Source organism: Eschrichtius robustus, chromosome 8 (genome assembly GCF_028021215.1).
Source record: "Eschrichtius robustus isolate mEscRob2 chromosome 8, mEscRob2.pri, whole genome shotgun sequence".
In the NCBI taxonomy this organism is placed as follows: domain Eukaryota; kingdom Metazoa; phylum Chordata; class Mammalia; order Artiodactyla; family Eschrichtiidae; genus Eschrichtius; species Eschrichtius robustus.
This window is the reverse complement of record NC_090831.1, coordinates 74718873-74737562: the sequence shown is the minus strand read 5'-3', so window position 1 is coordinate 74737562 and position 18690 is coordinate 74718873. Positions and strand designations below refer to the sequence as shown.

Below are 18690 nucleotides of genomic sequence, written 5' to 3'. Positions count from 1 at the left end.
AATTCGAATAAAGTGTGCTTGTTATACATGAAACAGAATTGCCTTTTAATGCCTTTGACCAGATCAAACATTGTGGGGATAGAAAAGTAGATGCGGAAAGAAGCTGGAAGTGTGGATAGAGAAAGACAGTGTAGGGAGAACGGTATTTGGGGATGAGGAAACTATATATATCATGTGACTAAAGATGTTAACTCTAACAAATAGTATGGCCAGTGAAGAATGTGAGCATCCCAAGCTGTCTGTTCTGCTTCTTTGAAACATTCTGATGCCCAGACAGAGGATGTGGGGGAAGAAATGACAGAATTCTTAGAACTGTTAAATGATGACACGTCTGATACTAGAGTGGAGGACAAAAGCTCATGAAAGAATCATGAGGGACACATACATACTTTATTCAGTTCCATGAAGATGACAGCTCATTCTTTGAGTCGTAAGCCTACTTACTAAGTTTGGAGTTGATAAAATGCAGCAGATTTAACTTGTCTTGCCGCATTCAGCTGCATTTGTTAAAACACAGACATTCGACTTGGGTGGCTCTTTAGCTGGGTTTGTTTTACTGAAATAAAATCCCTGGCACACGATAATGGAAAAAAAAAAATCCAGAGTTTCATCATATGCAGTGTACTGTTTTCTGCACTGGAGAATCTTGAGTGCTTTGGAAATAATAAGTCTGTTTCCACAATTTCCTGCTCTCCACTAGGTTCTTGGAACGCCAAATGAGGACACGTGGCCTGGAGTTCATTCTTTACCACATTTTAAGCCAGGTATGTTTCACTAATTACAAATAACTGAGTGCTTCCGATATGCAAAGGGTGAATATATAAATATTCCCCCTCAAGCTAATATATTACCTGGGAGAATTCTGGTTACTTTTGCCATTGTGTATTCGACCTCTTATTGGAGTTGTCCTTTGGTTTTCACAGTTTATTTTTCGGCAAAGATAGACTGAATGACATCCCTCGTGACAGTTTTTCACCCTATGTTCTTCGTTTGATTTGACTGACTAATCTTGAAGTAACCTTCCATTTTGTCATCAGTTAGACTAGCATCCATGTCTATAAAGACAAACTTTAAATCAAGCTACTATAATCCATCTGTGTGACTTCTAGTAATAGTACTAGGGAAAGTATTACATTGTAAAAAGGAAAAATCATATTTTTATTTATTTTTTTAAAATCTAGTAATACATGGTCAGTTAATTTGAGTTTAAACATATAAAATGTTCTATATGTTCAACATTCAATCTTTTTTAATGCTAAATATTTAAACCCCTAAACCAGAAAATCTGAGGGAAAATGCAGAACTTTTATATAAAATAAGTTGTCACTTTTTTCTTACCAGTAGGTGGCAGTCAAGAAACTTTCAGTTTTAATAATTACGCTTAACGGACGAAGAATCTCAAAATGGGCTATTTAATTTTTATAGGAGAGATGAAAGGTTTGGAATTGGAAATTTAATAAAAATTAGTGGAATGAATTATTGTAAAATAATCTTTTTGTTTTTTCTTCTTTTCTTGTTTACAAAACATGGATTATAAAATGCAGACCTACCATTAAATTACTGAAACGGATTTTATGGAAGATCTAATAGTCCATTATTTTATGAGGGAAAAGAGCTATGAATAATTACTGTTACAGGATCCAAGTATATTCTTTTTCTCCCCTTCCTCTCTTTTGGGGGACCATCAGGAATAAGTTATCAATCCCAAAGAATGACTGAGTTTAGAAACTATTTTTACTCTTAATATTTTTCTTCTGAAAGTACACCATGTGCTGAGAATTCTTTTATTTTCTTTGGCTGCCCCAAGGATCCTTTGCACTTTTACTGAAAATTCTAAATAACTTCTATGTTATGAAAGACTATAGATACTTAATTTAAGATGGATTTTTTTTTCTTTTTCTTTAACTAAACAAGAAGCATCCTCTAAGTGCTCTCACTAATGGAGTTTAAGTGAGAACACAGCTCTTTATAAATGTTCCAGGTGTGGGTTCATAAAGAAGCCTAGCTTCCTCATGTTAATATCTAAAATCTTAAGTCCTAGGGAAATAAAGCAGAGGAGAATATGAAAAGAGTGTAAATGAATAAAGTTGATGCAGAAAGGAACAATTAAGATAGTCATTTGGCCCACCAAGTTTCTAGAGGAGAAAACATGTAGTAATTGGTTTATTTTGGTGTGAATAGAATTTATCTTCATCAACAACACACAAAAGAATTTTTAAAATGTGTCTGGAAAGTACTACGATGTAATGCAAATCGAACTAACAGATTGGGAACTTCATGAGATCAGAGACTGTGACTAGTACATATTTTGGTTCAATGAGTGTCGGCTGCCCTGAATTATTTTATTGAATGTTTAAAACAGACATTATTTATGTGACTCTTCTGGTAGGCATATATAAATTAGGGTATATATATATATATATATACACATATATATCTGTATGTATATATATTTAAGTTATTAATATTATGTACAAGTGCAACCACAGATACATAATATATAAAAGGTAATGGGGGTCCAAAAGAATAACGTGTTTAGATGAATGTAAGGCATGGGTGCTGACTAGCAAAAAAGATACTCCAGGCAACGCTTGGTGCTTGTGGATGAGAGTAGATGTGATAAATGCTTCCTGAGTCGCCCTGAGAGGAGTCAAGGAGAGACAAGATAATAGACTGAGGCAAAGGGAGCAAATCTACGAGCCTTTTCATGCAGCACTTAAGCAGACCCATCAGGGGAGTCCTGGGGAAGAAGATACACGTTCCCAGAGGAGAAAATATCAGTGCCAGGGTCCACCTGTCCCACCCCACTTTCCACCTCCTTATTCTACCCCCAAAGAGTGCCTTAGAAAGTCTGAGGGAAAAGAAGAAAGTCTGAGCCATGAGGACATACTTTGTTTTGCTTTGCTTGATAGACTTCATTTTTTAAGAGCAGGTTTAGGTTCATAGCAAAACTGAGCAGAAGATGCAGAGGTTTCCCATACATCCCCGGCCCTGACACGTGTGCAGCCTCCCCCCTTATCAACATCCGCCACCAGAGTGGGGCATTCGTTACAGTTTGATGAACTTACGTTGACACATCATTGTCACCCAAAGTCCATAGTTTACGTTAGGATTCGTTCTTGGTGTTGCACATTCTGTGGTCTGTACAAAGTATAATGACATTTATCCACCATTACAGTATCACACAGAGTAGCATCACTGCCCTAAAAATCCTCCGTGTTCTGCCTGTTTATCCCTCCCTCTTCCCTAAGCCCTGGCAACCACTAGTCTTTTTACTGTCTCCATAGTTTTGCCTTTTCCAGAATGTCATATAATTGGAATCATCTGAAAAGGACGTTGCCTTTTCAGATTGGCTTCCTTCATTTACTAATGTGCATTTAAGGTTCCTCCAGGTCTTTTCATGGCTTGATAGCTCATTTCTTTTTACCACTGAATAATATTCCACTGTCTGTATGCACCCCTGTTTATGTATCCATTCACCTACTGAAGGACATCTTGATTGTTCCAAGTTTGGGCATTTATGGATAAAAATGCTCTAAACATCACTGGCACTGGGTTTCAACTCCTTTGGGTAAATACCAAGGAGTGCGATTGATAGATCGGACAAATTATAGTTTGCCCAATTTTTGAATAGATAATAAATTTAGGCAATTCAAAATATCAAACCATATAGAAAAGGAGCACAGTACAAAGCCTCCCCACCCTGTCTGCCACCTGCCTACTTCCCCAGAACTATTGCCCCGACCACAGGCCCCCATTTATTAGTTTCTGTTATGTTTCTTTCCTTTATGTAAATGTAAGAAATTATGAATATGTATTTTCATATTTCCCATATTAAACACAATTTTGGGTCTTGCTTTTCTCATTAATGCATCCTGTAGGTCCTCTCATGTCACTGTATAGAGGAGGCCAGTGTGGCTTCCCTCTTTTCCTGCAGCCACATTGTTTTACATTGTATGGATTTAACCTGTCCCTACTTATGGACATTTGGGTTGTTTCCAGTGTTTTTGCCATTATAAATATTATAACCCGTACATACACACATAAATATGCGCATCACATCTGTACAAGTATATCTGAAGGATAAATTACCAGAAGTAGGGTTGAAGAATTAGTAAGTATACAGTGACCCTTGAACAGCACGGGTTGAGCTGTATGGATCCATCATACGTGGATTTTTTTCATTAATACCCACTACAGTACTACATGGCGGTTGATCGAATCAGGGATGTGGAACCACAGATACCAAGGGCAGACTATAAATTATAGGCAGATTTTCGACTGTAGGAGAGTCAACGCCCCTATCTCCTGTGTTGTTCAGGGGTCAACTGTATACAATTATAATTCTGAACACTTCTGTCAAACTGTTGTCCAAAAGGATGGTACCAGTTGGCTCTGTTACCAGCAATACATGAGAACGCTTCTTCTCCACTCCACGCTTCTTCTCCACTCCAAACTTTTCAATTTTGCCTGTTAGGTGACAAAAAAAATCTTAATATAATTTTAATTTGCATGCTTCTTTTATGACGAGGCTGAGCATCTTTTCATATGTTTCAGGATCACTTGTATTTCCTTTTCTGTGAGCAACTAATATCTTTTGCCAATTTACAGTAGAGTTACGTGTCATTTGTCATATTCTTACTAATTTCTAGGGGTTCTTTATATATTAGAGAAAGTATCCTTTTTCTATAAACAGGTTTTGCTTCTCTGGAATTTTTTAAAATGACTCTTTCTAATTTTTAAGCAATTTTGAAAATAATCCTCACTCTCATATCTTACTAGTCTTGTTTAACTTGTTTTGCCTCAAGAGAAAAAAATTCTGTGTTGGCTTAGAACAATTGTTAAGATATTAAAAGAACAGCTAGATAACAACTGGGATTGATTCTTTAGAATTTAGCCTGTATGTGTCCTCTTCTGCACTTATATTTATGCTAACACAAAATTCCTTAACTTCAGCTTATTCCCATAGCAACCAGGCAGCTGGGACAGGCCACAGCTGCATAAAATAAATAAATATATGTGTAACACACACATGCGCACGTACACACACACGTGTGTGTTATATATAATAAGAAATCTAACCTTGGGAGCTGCTGCTTTCCCATCATTTACTTCTATTTAAATTTCTCTCAAAAGAAGTGGGAAGTGGGTCTGTGTCTTCTTTGAACCTGATTGCCTTCTCACTTCTTTTTGCTCACCCTCAGGTTCTGTGGTTTATGCTTTCAAAATTAGGGGTCTCTCCCTCTCTCCCTCTCCAGTCCCTCTCTGTCCTTGCTTCCCCATCTCTCCCCCTTCTCCCCACCTCTCATACTAGAGTGTCTCCTTCTATCACTATCCTCAGGATGCTTGCTGTGGGCCAGCCTCGGAGGTGAAAGGTGACACCATGGTATTCTTAGCACTTCAGTAATTCTGTCACCTTCGATGAGATTCATCACAGGCCAAACCCCATTCTCTATCAAAAAGTAAGAGTCTACTGCAAAATTACTACACTTTCCCTTTCACTTGTTTCATGGTGACTCCCTACTGGGATGCTTTTGCGCAACGCCCTCTGCTCCATTTCCTTCTGGGATGGGAAGAGGCTTCCCTGTGTGAGTCCCAGGACCACTTTGCCCCGCCTGCTTTGCCCTCGGCTACTTTATGTCAACAGAGGCCACGTGGCTCATACACCTCTGGTGAAGTGATGCTTGAAATTCTTTGTTATAAGACAGACTTAGCATCAATATTTTTTAAAAACACATCTTGGGTATGTATTGGAGGGGTTGTTTGGGATTTGTAGAATTGTGGTAGCCCCAGATCACGGCAGAATATAGGTAGACATTTGAGGTTCTCCAGACTAGTAGAATCAGGGTGAGGGACTGAGAATTCTGAGAAGATTTTGCATTTTCCTACTGTCAAGGAAAACCGTTGGGCTGCTTGAGCTGGGAGTAGGAGCGGTGTTTTGGTTGTGCGGTAACTATTTAAGCAAATTGAACATTAGAGCTGGAAGAAGTTCCAGGGGGCATCTAGCCCTGCTCAGTCCTTTGTAAGGCTAGGAACCTGAGGTCGGAGATGTTAAAGGACTTCCCCAAAGTCAGTGTCAGAGATGAAAGTAGATCCCAGGAGGTCTCCCTGGGTTTCAGTTCAGTGCCCTTTTTTTGCAGCATGAATCATGGATGATTATGCTACTGCATCTGTATTACAATTTCTTGTTGACCTTCTTCTAATGAACAGTTTATTGGCAATTAGTCTATCAAGAAAGTAGCAAAAAAGTAGAAAGGATCTGATCTCTGTACTTAGTAAAACATGGACCCACAAACATCACTTTGTATGAAATACTTTGGCCCCGAAATAACATGTAGAGCCCATGTATGAAACTTTTTTCATCTCTTAAATGCTTCCAACAGAAGGGGCATTCAACAGCTATTTAATGACCAATTGTTATTCAGGAGTTTAGAAAAGGAAGGCACTGTAAAATTCAGGGAGAGAAAAATGTTGCTAGACAGGAAGCAATTAAAAGTAATGAAATTTAGACTGAAATAATTCTATTTTTCCCAAATCAAGCAAGGGAACAGAGTATTTCTAAAGTGATTATATTATTCTGAAAAGAAAGTTATCTAATCCAAAAAGCAGTTTGATTAAGGAAAGTTTGTTAAAGTCGGAATTTCTTGCAATGAATGAACGAAGTTAAAAACGAATTCGCCGTTGGAGGCAAATTGCAAAAAGGGAGTATTTTAAACATTCTGTGCCCAAAACTAAGCCCACAGACACACTGACCTTGAAGGCAACATATAAATATGGACTTAGTTGTACTCAGACTCTGTAATGAGGTGAAAAACTTCTCCTCAATCCCACCTATTCACAGGCCTAACTGAGGCCCCCAAACTAAATAGATTCAGACTTCTTAATTCCAGAGGGAAGATGTAAATTTTTTCAGAATACCATGATGGGACTTCCCTGGTGGCGCAGGGGTTAAGAATCCACCTGCCAATGCAGGGGACACGCGTTCGAGCCCTGGTCCAGGAAGATCTCACATGCCATGGAGCAACTAAGCCCATGCACCACAACTACTGAGCCTGTGCTCTAGGGCTGGTGAGCCACAACTACTGAAGCCCGCGTGCCCTAGAGCCCGTGCTCCGCAACAAGAGAAGCCACCGCAATGAGAAGCCCACACACCACAACGAAGAGTAGCCCCTGCTCACCGCAGCTAGAGAAAGTCCATGCACAGCAACAAAGACCCAACACAGCCAAAAAAATAAAAATAAATTAAAAAAAAAATTAAAACAAAAAAAGAAATAGAATACCATGATGATAACACCTTACGTTTTATGTTGTATTTTATTATTTACAAAGCATTTCAACATATTATCTCAATTGGTATTTAGAATAACTCCTGAGTTATGATAATGTTATTGTCCTAATACTGTTATCCCAATTTACAGACAAGGAAACTGGGAGACTGGGGCTTGGAGAGATTGTGTGGCTTGTCCAAGGCCACATCTGCAGTATGTAGCGGAGCCCAAACGCAAACCCAGGCCTGCTGTCCCTGGCCTGCTATTCTTACGGATGCCTGCCACTCTCTTTAAGAGAGCTTCCCCGTCTGCAAACATAGGAGTATGATGAGGGAGAATTGTCAGCCTCTTCTCATCCCTGCCTGGTGGCATCTTGGAAAAGATCTCTATGTGTCTTCTTGTAGGTACCAGAACCCACCCTCCACCTGCTAAATATGGGTATCTTCTTTGAAACTTGTGCTTCCAATAAATTGTCAACTCCAAACACCCTCTGTGGGTGTTTAGTTTTAAATGTACAATCCTTGGTACATATTATGGGAATTGCCCAGGTTCATGATTTGCACACCAGAGGAGATCTGAACCTGTAGCCTTTGTTCACACTCTGGACTTCCCCTAGTCTGTAAGAAGGTGATGGAAAAACTATGGAAGCAGTAGAAATTGTTTGGTGGGATATTCAGTGCAGGGAGGTTGAGAGGAGGGTGGTTTCGTGCCATGATGTTGCCCTGCACAGACCAAGCCTGCTGTCAGGAGGCACCTGTGGACATGCAGGGCCATCTTCCTTACTCTTCCAGAAGCATCCCATCTGCTCCCTCCAGCTCATGGAATTCCTATGGACGTTAAATGAGATAATCCATTTTTACATCCTCTTCATTACTTTTTACATACGTATACTTTACCTATTTTTAAGAAGATTTGAGCTGGCTGTGTAATTGGTATAAAAGTGCTTTTAAACTGTTAGGGGCATGCAACTACAACGTAATATTTTGCACAATTTATACTGTGTCCTCTGCCCGGTGTTTTCTTTCCCACTTTATGCTTTACCTCAAGAATCTTTTTGTTTGTTTGTTTGAGCGATTGATAGCAAATGTAACGGTCATGGGTTACATCTGAATATACAAGGGTGTAACTATGTGATGGTTATAAAAATCGACTTGAAAAATTAATCTGCAAATATATGGCCCTTATCTCAGATATTATTGCTAAAAACCTTGTGGGTCTGCCTGCCCCAAGGCTCAGGACATTTAGAGCTCTCTCCCCCAAGCATCAACCACCACCTTCTTCAACTCTGCCATTCTTCATCCTACCAGTAAATGCCACTCCGGTCACACAGTGAAAAAGCCAGTTAATTAGTAAATTTATAAAATAAGTGAACTTTATAGAGCAGAGGAAGTTATAACAACGTTAAACGTGAGAAGAAGGGCAGGCTGTCTTGACTTTCATACTTTCTGATTGTGGCAATCATGCTGGGAGTCACTGCTGGCTGAGAGCAGGGGAGAAAATGCTGGAGTTGAGCGGCCACGTTTCAATCAGCAGGAACCATGCTCCAGATACTCTCATGAGCTCAGATTCTTAATAAGTACTCGCTAGGTGCCAGGCAGCATTGTAGATGCTGAAGACACAGTCGTGAACAAAGCAGATAAACCCGTTGCTTATGGGGCTTCCGTGCTAAAGGGGAGACAAATAGTAGACAAATTACAAATCAGTGTGGCTGGAGAAGCTGACCATGGACAGAGCAGCAGGGGTGGGTCACTGAAGGCCGAGGTGAAGAGCTAGGATTTTACTTGAAGTACGAAAGGAATCAGTGGAGGGTTTTTGAGCGGGGAAGGATATTGATGTTTTGTTTGCAAAGGGACCTACTGTCTACAAAAAGTCACGGACCTATTTCAGAGATGGTAAGGGGCTTCATCTCAAGTGTGAACTCCTCTTGATTGGTAGTTTCTGCCCACAGCTCTGGGCTGAGAAGGGTCTGTAATAGCAAGTCCCAGCTCAGGGGGAAATTATTCTCACACCAGTTAACAGTGATGCCATAGACATGGGGCATAGGTTTTTCCCGATAGGTCCATAACCGACCAAGGATTTGATATGCAAAAAGTCATACATATAGCCAAAGCTATAAAATAAAAATTTTAAATGGCCAAAAATCATGATAATTACTGAAAAATGTAAAATAATAATTCAGCTCTTCCCCAGTAGGCAGACCTATGGGGGGAGATATCTTTATAAATCGTAGAAATTCATTTCATTGCAAAGCAGGGACTATCTGTACTGACTTTCTCTGTATCTGCTTGAAGAATTTCCCATTTATTTTCACTAGAGGGCATCACAAATGATGGAGACTAACAGAGTGTCCAGAAAATGCCAGAGAAAATGTAGTGAGATTAAATTTTCAAAGAGGAATGAAGTTCTTCTGATTGCAGCTTTATTGAAAACCAAAAGCAAAAACAAACAAAAAAAACCTTAGGTATACTGGTTTCATTACTTCTACTCTTGGAATTTTGAAAAATTCAGTTTGGGAGTTACCCACACCTCATCTCGCCAAAGTTGATATAGAATGCCAGTCACCAAACAAAGACTTCTTCAGTAATCCTCCCACCCCAAGAGGATTAAAATCCTTGTATAGTGTCCAATTTGTGTGATTTGGTTACAATCATATCTGAGAAAAGAATTAGAATTTCAGCCTATGAGTGGAAATCAGAATAAATGAAGACACAGATCATTTTCAAGGTACTGAAAGAACTGTTACCAAAGAGCTTGGGTAACCCAGCTTTTTGGTAACAAGTGATAAACCGGCAATAGAGTCCTGATTCAGCCTCCGCTACTAGCCTGTATCATGGGCTCGTCAACTCAACCTTTCTAACCTTAGTTTAGTCATTTGTAGAATGAAGTGGTCAGAGTACCTGATTGCTCACATTACCTCTAGAAGGTGCTGAGTGCTGTCTTCCTGATCTCTTCCTCCCTGTGGAGAGTTTGGATGGAGGGATGGGTCGGGATGCATGGAGAGTGAGACACAAAATCTTTCTTCTCCTTTCTTTTCTGGGAGCTGTAAAGATTCAGTCTCATTTGTGAATAGTACACTTTAGACTGTGATAAATGCCTAACTGATTAAACTTTACTTCTCTAAAGGAAAACATCTTACCAAAAGAGAAGTGTTCCGTGACTTTTAGGTTGAGAAAGGTGTGGCTGGTTTGAAGACCTCAGCTGGGAATATGTGCTCACAAACCCACTTGTATGTCTGTTGGAAAAACCAAATGCCATAGGAAGTAAGAACGTTTAACGTACAGAGTAGACGTTTGTTTCTAAAAGTTGCTCAGAGATTGCTCATTTTAAAACACACACCGTTGGTAATCGAAGGATGATTTGCTGCAGCCAGGGCAGGGCAGGATGCTGCAGTCTCCTATTTTCAGGACTGAAGATGGCTACTCAGCATTTTAAGGAAACCCCTCTGGGTGACAGCAACAGGGCAGTGAGATCCTGTTCCATGTTAGCATGTCACATCAGAGCCTCTCAGTGGTAACGCTGGAGCTGTGTGAAATCACAGCCATTATATATATGAGGGACAGCAAGAGTTTTAAAGCTGTGAATTACAGTTGTGCAGACATACATCTTATTTCTAAAATGCCTGTTTGGATCACTATGCTTTTTTGGAATTGACATATCTAAAATCCCCATATTTTGGAACAAGTCTAGCCCTCGCTGTTTGGGATAAACTGTCGTCTACTGTGCATGAATTCTGCTTTACTTCTGGTCTGAGGACCATAGATGGTTTAAATCCAGCTTTTCTATGTCTTGGTCAGAATATCAGCTGAAGTGTTGACTGCTGGCTTGGTTTTCCTTATAACCATAAGAAAGTCACATTTGCATAAAAATTCTTGTGAATACTTGTAAATAGATTTTCTTCCATTGCTGGTCCCTTAGAATTGGATCCCATGATTCATTGTAGGCTACAGATGACCTTGTACGTTTTGTGCACTGCTGGGTCCACAGTGCCTGGCAAACAGTAGGCACACAAGAAATATTTGTAGAATGAGTGAGAGAATGAATGAATACTAATGTCTTCTAACCTTAAAAGATTCAAGGCTATTATCTATTATATAAACAAGTAATTAAAGTGATTGTTGGAAGCATCACCAGAGTGATTCGTGACTGTGTTTATTGTTCATCCTCATAAAGGACTGGACTCTTTTCCCTCCACTGAAGCAATCCTGAGAAAGGCTTCAGGTTCAACACCTCCGCCAGATGATAGTCTGGTCACAGCTCTTGACTTAAGTCATTACTACTTTCTTACAAACTCAGGAGAAAAGAATAAATGCATTTGTTAAAATGTAAAATAATCCTAAAGAATTTAAATAGTGAGTAGTTGAATATATGGTTTAGAGGTGTTCATTATAAAATAATCTAACATTTACTGTGGCATTTTGGACATTACTCTTTTTTTAAATTTATTTTTTGGCTGCATTGGGTCTTCATTGCTGTGCGCAGGCTGTCTCTAGTTGCGGCAAGCTGGGGCTACTCTTCGCTGTGGTGCACGCGCTTCTCACTGTGGTGGCTTCTCTTGTTGCAAAGCACAAGAGACGCTCTAGGGGCGCAGGCTTCAGTAGCTGCGGCACTCAGGCTCAGTAGTTGTGGCTCACGGGCTTAGTTGCTCCGCGGCATGTGGGATCTTCCCGGACCAAGGCTCGAACCCCTGTCCCCTGCATTGGCAGGCGGATTCTTAACCACTGCACCACCAGGGAAGTCCCTGGACATTACTCATTTTTGTATTGAATTATAGTTATTCCATGATATTATTTCAAAATCAGATGCTATTAAATCCATTTGTAAAAGGTGTTCTAAAGTTTGAGACTTTTTAAAAAATTTTTATTAGAGTATAGTTGCTTTACAAGTTTGAGACTTTTAATGATCTTGTCTCTATTGCCACCCCTCCTTTCCATGCACCCCTCCCCCCTAAAAAAAGAAAAGTGTTCTTAAAAATCCTGCTTTAGCCTTTCAAGTCCTTTGAACATATTGGGTTAGCCAAAAAGTTCGTTTGTTTTTTTCCGTAAGATGTTACAGAAAAACCCGAATGAACTTTCTGGCCAATCCAATACTTGGGGTTTTTAATTGATTAGTTGATTTGACTACTTACTCATATGTTTTCCTGTTATTGACGTTAAAAACACAGCAGTATCTTATAAGATCCAAAAAACACTGGTGAGAAGGGGATAAGGGTAATAAAAATAAAAGTTACTTTCCTAGAGTATACAGTACATATATATAAGCAAATGAGTAAATTCCAATTTAGGTTTTATCTGTTTTCACACTGCCTCAAGCCATTTCAGGTTTAGCTCTTTTAAGCTGGGAAACTTTAGAATATATAGCATTGTTCTCCAGTATTTTCCTGTGGAATCTCAACGAATCGCTGTGCATAAGCATGGCAGTTTGAGCGAAACCCTTCCAGCCTCTGTCCCCTACCCCACCGTGTTACAGAGTTAGTGATTTCTTCTCTACCATCTCTCCTCCCTGGCCGCCCACTGTGTGCGACCATCCTCTGCAGTGTCCCTGCAATAAGAGGAGAAGGTGCAAATCAGCCTGCAGGTTTAAATTAATTGCACTTCTCAGTTATGCTGTGAGTTAGTCAATGCTTTAAATCACGGCATTCTAAACTCCTAGTTTAAACATAATTGGAAAGAGAAAGCTGAAATTAAAATAGTGACAGAATAAACCTAACTGGAGGAGAACAGTATAAAACACTCCTAATCAAATACTCGAATAATCTGTTAAAATTATTCATAAGCAGTTGACTATTTTATTAAATACACCTGTTACTGATTTGGGGCACTAATTTAAGCGCCTTTTTGTTTCCAAAACTTACCTAGTGAAATTAGGTTGCTTACATTCTAATGGAACATTGCTTTTACTCATGATGGAAATCGTTTTAAAAATAGAATTTAAAAAATCTAATTATAAACGTTACGCATGCTCATTGCAGAAACTGATAGAAATGGCTCCATTTGAAATTGTGTACTTTGACGGTTAAGATCTGAAAGATGTTGTATACAAGAGATCAGGTCCTGTGTGTTACTGGAGCTAGCTTCAGATATTTGAGTTTATCCTGTCTTCATTTGTAAAAGAAAACAGATGCGGTTAGTGGCTTTGCCTCTGTGCTCCCAGGAGACTGCGTCCATATCCACATTGTAGCATTTTCACCCCGTGTTGGTAATTCTGTATTTACATTTCTGGGCCACTGAACTGTAACCGGGACGCCCTCATTTTTGTGTGCCCATCGCCCAGTGCAGTGCCTGGCATACAAGCAGGTGCCCGGGTGACATCTGCTAAAAGAATTAAGAGTTTATGTGAGTAGTGACAGAAGGTAAAGGTAGGACGACTTTGTTCTTCCTTATTTTTTCTACCTTTATATGGCATGTTTCTCTATCAATTTTGGCTCTTTTATGCATAGCTAAAACTGACATGTTGTATTTCTGAAAAAAAAATTTTCTATTAACATATCCTGTCAAGCTCTAAACAGAGGCAATTCTTAGAACTCATATTTATGTGCAGTCATTAATTGCTAAGAATAATAATTTACTTGTAAATCCAAGATTGTATTAATTTTATCTGTAATGGAATTCTTGTTCTTTCCTGAAATCATAGCAAATTATTAAAATTGCTTTGTGGGGAGTACAAAGTTAAGGAGATCAAATTTGTTTTACAAGGACATTTGATGTAATTATTTTTAAAATATATCTTGCTTTTTATACCAGACTTTATTTAGATAAAAATAATTTCTTAAACCTCTATAAAAAACTATTCTTCCCATTTCTCCTTTCTTTGTCAGTTAATTCTCAAACCCAGAATATGCCTTTACGTTTCTGTTCTACACCAACTGGCTGAATTATGTTGGGTCTTATATAATGCAGTCTAGTAGAGAATAAATTCAGATGTTAGACATTCTTTTGAAACAAATAAATACATGATTGTTGGCGAGCACTTTTGCCTGTAGCTTTAGAACAATGGGTATTTGTAATCAGGACTGCTCTTCAGCTAATGTACACTATTTCCCCTGGTAGTATACTCTCCAAACAGAAGCCAGAGTGATCCTTAAAAAAAAAAAAATTCTAAATCATATCTTAAAGGCCACAAAGTCTGTGTGAGCCGGTCTTCTGCCCACCTCTCCTGGGCTGTCTGCTCCAGCCACCCCATCCTCCAGGCTCACTCCAGCCCTGCACATGCCCTACTGGAATGAGAGCTCCCTACAGGCAGGAAGGTCTTCTGTTTGGTTCTTTCTCTGCATCTTCAGCTCTAAGAAGTGTACCTGGCACACAGTAGTTGCTCAGTAAATAGTTGAATGAACGAATCATTGCACAGATTTCTTTTGAATAAACTTTGTACTTAGAGATAGGAAGCTGAGTGTGTTCTTAAATTTCTTTTTGTTCTTTTTATCTAATGGTATTCTTAAACGTGAAACATACCATAACAAAAGCAATGTAAATCACTTTCTTTTCTTTAAAAGCTTATAATTCAAAGCAGACAACACTAACAAAAGGCACCAACTAATACTAAGCAGAATTAAGCCTATTAAGTATTAAATGATTAAGAAGAAATGAGATCAATATGAAAAGGAGCTCATTTAATTTTACTGGAGGATGTACACACAAATCCTTTCTAAATGGAAAGACACGACATATTGTTATGTACAAAGATGTTATGTCAACCTTTTCAGATAAATATACATTTTAATGAAACTCCAACCAGATTTCCAGTAGGAACTTTGTTTATTGTGTTGGTTGACTTTTATTTGCAACTCATTTTCCTTCATCACCCAACCTGAAGTGTCCCTCTCACACTGGTCACTCTACATCATACCTCCGTGTTTTATTTTGCTAGAACACTGTCTTGTCCCTCAGCTTTATTGAGTTATAATTGACATAAAGCACTGTGTAAGTCTAAGATGTACAGCACAGTGATTTTATATGTGTATATATTACAAAATGATTGCCACGATAAGTTTAGTTAACACATCCATTACTTCACATAGTTTCAATTTTGGTTTGTTTTTTTTTTTTTGGAGTGAGAACTTTTAAAATCTACTCTCTTGGCAACTTGCAAATATTCAGTGCAGTAATGTTAACTATAGTTACCATGCTTTACATTACATCCCCAGAACTTATTCATCTTATAACTGGGAGTTTGTACCCTTTGACTACTTTCACCTATTTCCCCACCTCCAACCCTATGCCCCACCTCTGACAACCACTTCTGTTTCCTGTTCTCTGCTTCTATGAGTTTAAGTATTCTTTAGATTCCACCTAGAAGAGAGACCATACAGTATCTGTCTTTCTCTGTCTGACTTATTTCTCTTAGCATAATGCCCTCAGGGTCCATCCATGTTGTGGCAAAAGTTCCTTCCTTTCTATGGCTGAGTAACATTCCGGTGTGTACATGCGCCACATCTTCTTTATCCATTCATCCATCAAGGGACACTTAGGTTGCTCCCATGTCTTGGCTATTGTAAATAATGCTGCAAGGAACATAGGGGTGTGGAAATCTCTTTAGTTCCCTTCAGATATGTACCCAATTGCTGGATCATGTGGTAGTTCTGTTTTTAATTTTTTTGAGAAAACTCCATACTCTTTTCCGTAATGGCTGTACCAGTTTAAATTCCCACCAGCAGTACCCAAGGGTTCCCTTTTCTCCACATTCTCACGAGCACTTGTTATCTCATCCCTTCAATAACAGCCATTCTAACAGGTGTGAGGTGATATCTTATTGTGGTTTTGATTTGCATTTCCCTGATAATTAGTGAGATCAAGCACCTTTTCATGTACTTGGCCATGTGAATATCTTCCTTGGAAAAATGTCTCTTCAGGTCCTTTGCCCATTTTTTAATTGGATTATTTGCTCTTTTGCTAATGAGTTATATGAGTCCCTTCTGTCTTTTAGATATTAGCCATTTTTCAGATATGTGGTTTGCAAATATTTTCTCCCATTCTGTACCTTGCCTTTTCATTTTGTTGATTGTTTCTTTTGCTGTGCAGAAGCTTTTTAGATTGTTGTTGTTCCACTTGTTTATTTTTGCTTTTGTTGCCTGTGTTTTGGGTGTTGTATCCATAAAATCATTATGAAGACTAAGGTCAAAGAGATTTTTCCTGGTTTTCTTCTGTGGTTTCAGGTCTTACGTTTAAGTCTTTAATCCTTTTCCAGGTTTTGTGAGTGATAGAGGTCCAGTTTCATTCTTTTGCATGTGAGTGTCATTATTTTCCCAGCACCATTTATTAAAAAGTCTATCTTTTCTCCACTGAGTATTTTGGTTCCCTTGTCAAACGTTGACCATATGTATGCATGAGTTTATTTCTGGGCTGTCAATTCTGTTCCATTAGTCTATGTGTCTGTTTTTATGCCAGTATCATACTGGCATATATATGTACCACAGTACGTATATTACTATAGCTTTGTGATATAGTTTGAAATCAGGAAGTGTAATACCTCCAGCTTTGTTTTTCTTTCTCAGTATTGCCTTGGCTATTCAGGGTCTTTTGTGGTTCCATATGAATTTTATGATTGCTTTTTTCTATTTCTGTAAAAAAAAAAAATGCCATTGGAATCTTGATAGGGATTGAGTTAAATCTATAGATGCCTTTGGGTAGTATGAACATTTTACCAATGTATTAATTCTTCCAATGATGAGTACAGACTATCTTTCCACTTATGTGTGTCTTCTTCAATTTCTTTCATCAATGAATTATAGTTTTCAGTGTACAGATCTTTTACGTACTTTGTTGAATTTATTCCTAGGTATTTTATATTTTTTGATGCTGTTGTAAATAGGATTGTTTATTTCCTTTTCAGATTAATCATTATTAGTATATAGAAATGCAACTGATTTTTGTATATTGAATTTATGTCCTGCAACTTCCCTGAATTTGTTGATTAGTTCTAACAAGTTTTTGGTGGACTCTTTATTAAGATCTTCTATATATTAAAAAATCATGTCATCTGCAAACAGCAACAATTTTACTTCATTTCCAATTAAGATGTGTTCTTTTTGTTTGTTTGTTTGGTTGGGTTTTGGGGTTTTTTTGTTTGTTTCTTGCTTGATTGTTCTGACTAGGACTTCCAATAGTGTGTTGAACAGGAATGGTGAGAGTAGCCACCTTGTCTTTTCCTCTAAGAGTTCTGCCTTTCACCATCCAGTATGATGTTAGCTGTGGGCTTGTCATATATGGACTTTATTGTGTTGAGGTATGTTCCATCTATACCCAATATATTGAGAATTTATATCATGAATGGATGTTGAATTTTGTCAAATGTTTTTTCTGCATCTATTGAGATGATCATGTGATTTTTATCTTTCATTCTGTTAACATAATGTATCACATTTATTGATTTGCATATGTTGAACCATCCTTGCATCCCAGGGATGCATAATATAAAAGAGACATTATTTTTTTATTGCTGGTGGGAAAATGAAAAGTAATCTGTCGGCAGCTATTAAAATGTGAAATATGCATACCATTTGCCAGGCAGTTCTATATTGGGGAATCTATTTGACAGGAAAGAAAGCATCAGTATATAGACATAGATGTGCAAGGATTATTTATTGAAACATTGTTTTTAAGAAAAAAGGGGCTGGAAACTACCTAAATTTTCATCAGTAGGAGAATGGTCAAATAATTTATGTACTTCTACCCTATGGAATATTACACAGACTTAAAACAATTGTTACATATTATTTTATTCGAAGGACTATTCACTATATATTATTAGATGCCTAAAAAACTTCAGAGAATGTTTATTGTACAATGCATTTTAAAATTAAAATAGTATATATACATATATTTGTATATGTGGATAGATTTGTATTTATAAACATAAATATGTGGAAAGAGACATACCAAGCCATTAACAATTGCTATATCATCAGGAGTGAAAAATGGGGAGCAGGAGAAGAGATTATTAATATATATTCTGTGCCACTTTCTTGTCTAACTTGGTAAAACAAACATGTTGTGTTTTCATTTTAAAAATATAAAGATTGTTCAATGGTAAATGTAAGTAAACACTATAGGACGTTGGTGGTTTGGCTTTGAGTATGTGTAAATAGCATATAGTATAAGCAAGGAGAGCCAGCACTACTGTGTTTGGTCAGAGATGTCTTCATAGAAAAAACAGCAGGTTTCACTGGACCGATGTGGCAATATTCTTCTATAAATCTACCTACAGTTTGCATATTTGGAATTTGCATTTCTTTTTTCAACCCAATTAAAACTTAGTTATTCTAAGAAATAATTACTAGGAAACCAGATTATGAAACAAATCACCCTAGACAAAAGAAAACAATGCTTCATTGTTTAAAATGTTTAGCTCTTCCTGTTTTACTCTTTTGTTTAATCTAAGGTGAAGACCTAGTATGTCTAGCATAACTATGGCTAAATCGAACAGTAGC

At 38.0% G+C, this 18690-nt stretch overlaps 1 protein-coding gene across 4 annotated transcripts in view; it reads left to right on the top strand.

The window, feature by feature from the left end:
- Nucleotides 1–18690, top strand: part of CDK14 (cyclin dependent kinase 14) — a 567195-nt gene that overhangs the window by 427671 nt on the left and 120834 nt on the right. For all 4 annotated transcript variants that reach the window (XR_011074670.1, XM_068549142.1, XM_068549143.1 and 1 more), the window contains one exon: nt 701–764. Coding sequence is in view for 3 of the 4 variants with exons in the window: in XM_068549142.1 (XP_068405243.1) it covers nt 701–764 (64 nt within the window). In the remaining variant the exon portion in view is untranslated. The remainder of the gene's footprint in view (nt 1–700; nt 765–18690) is intronic.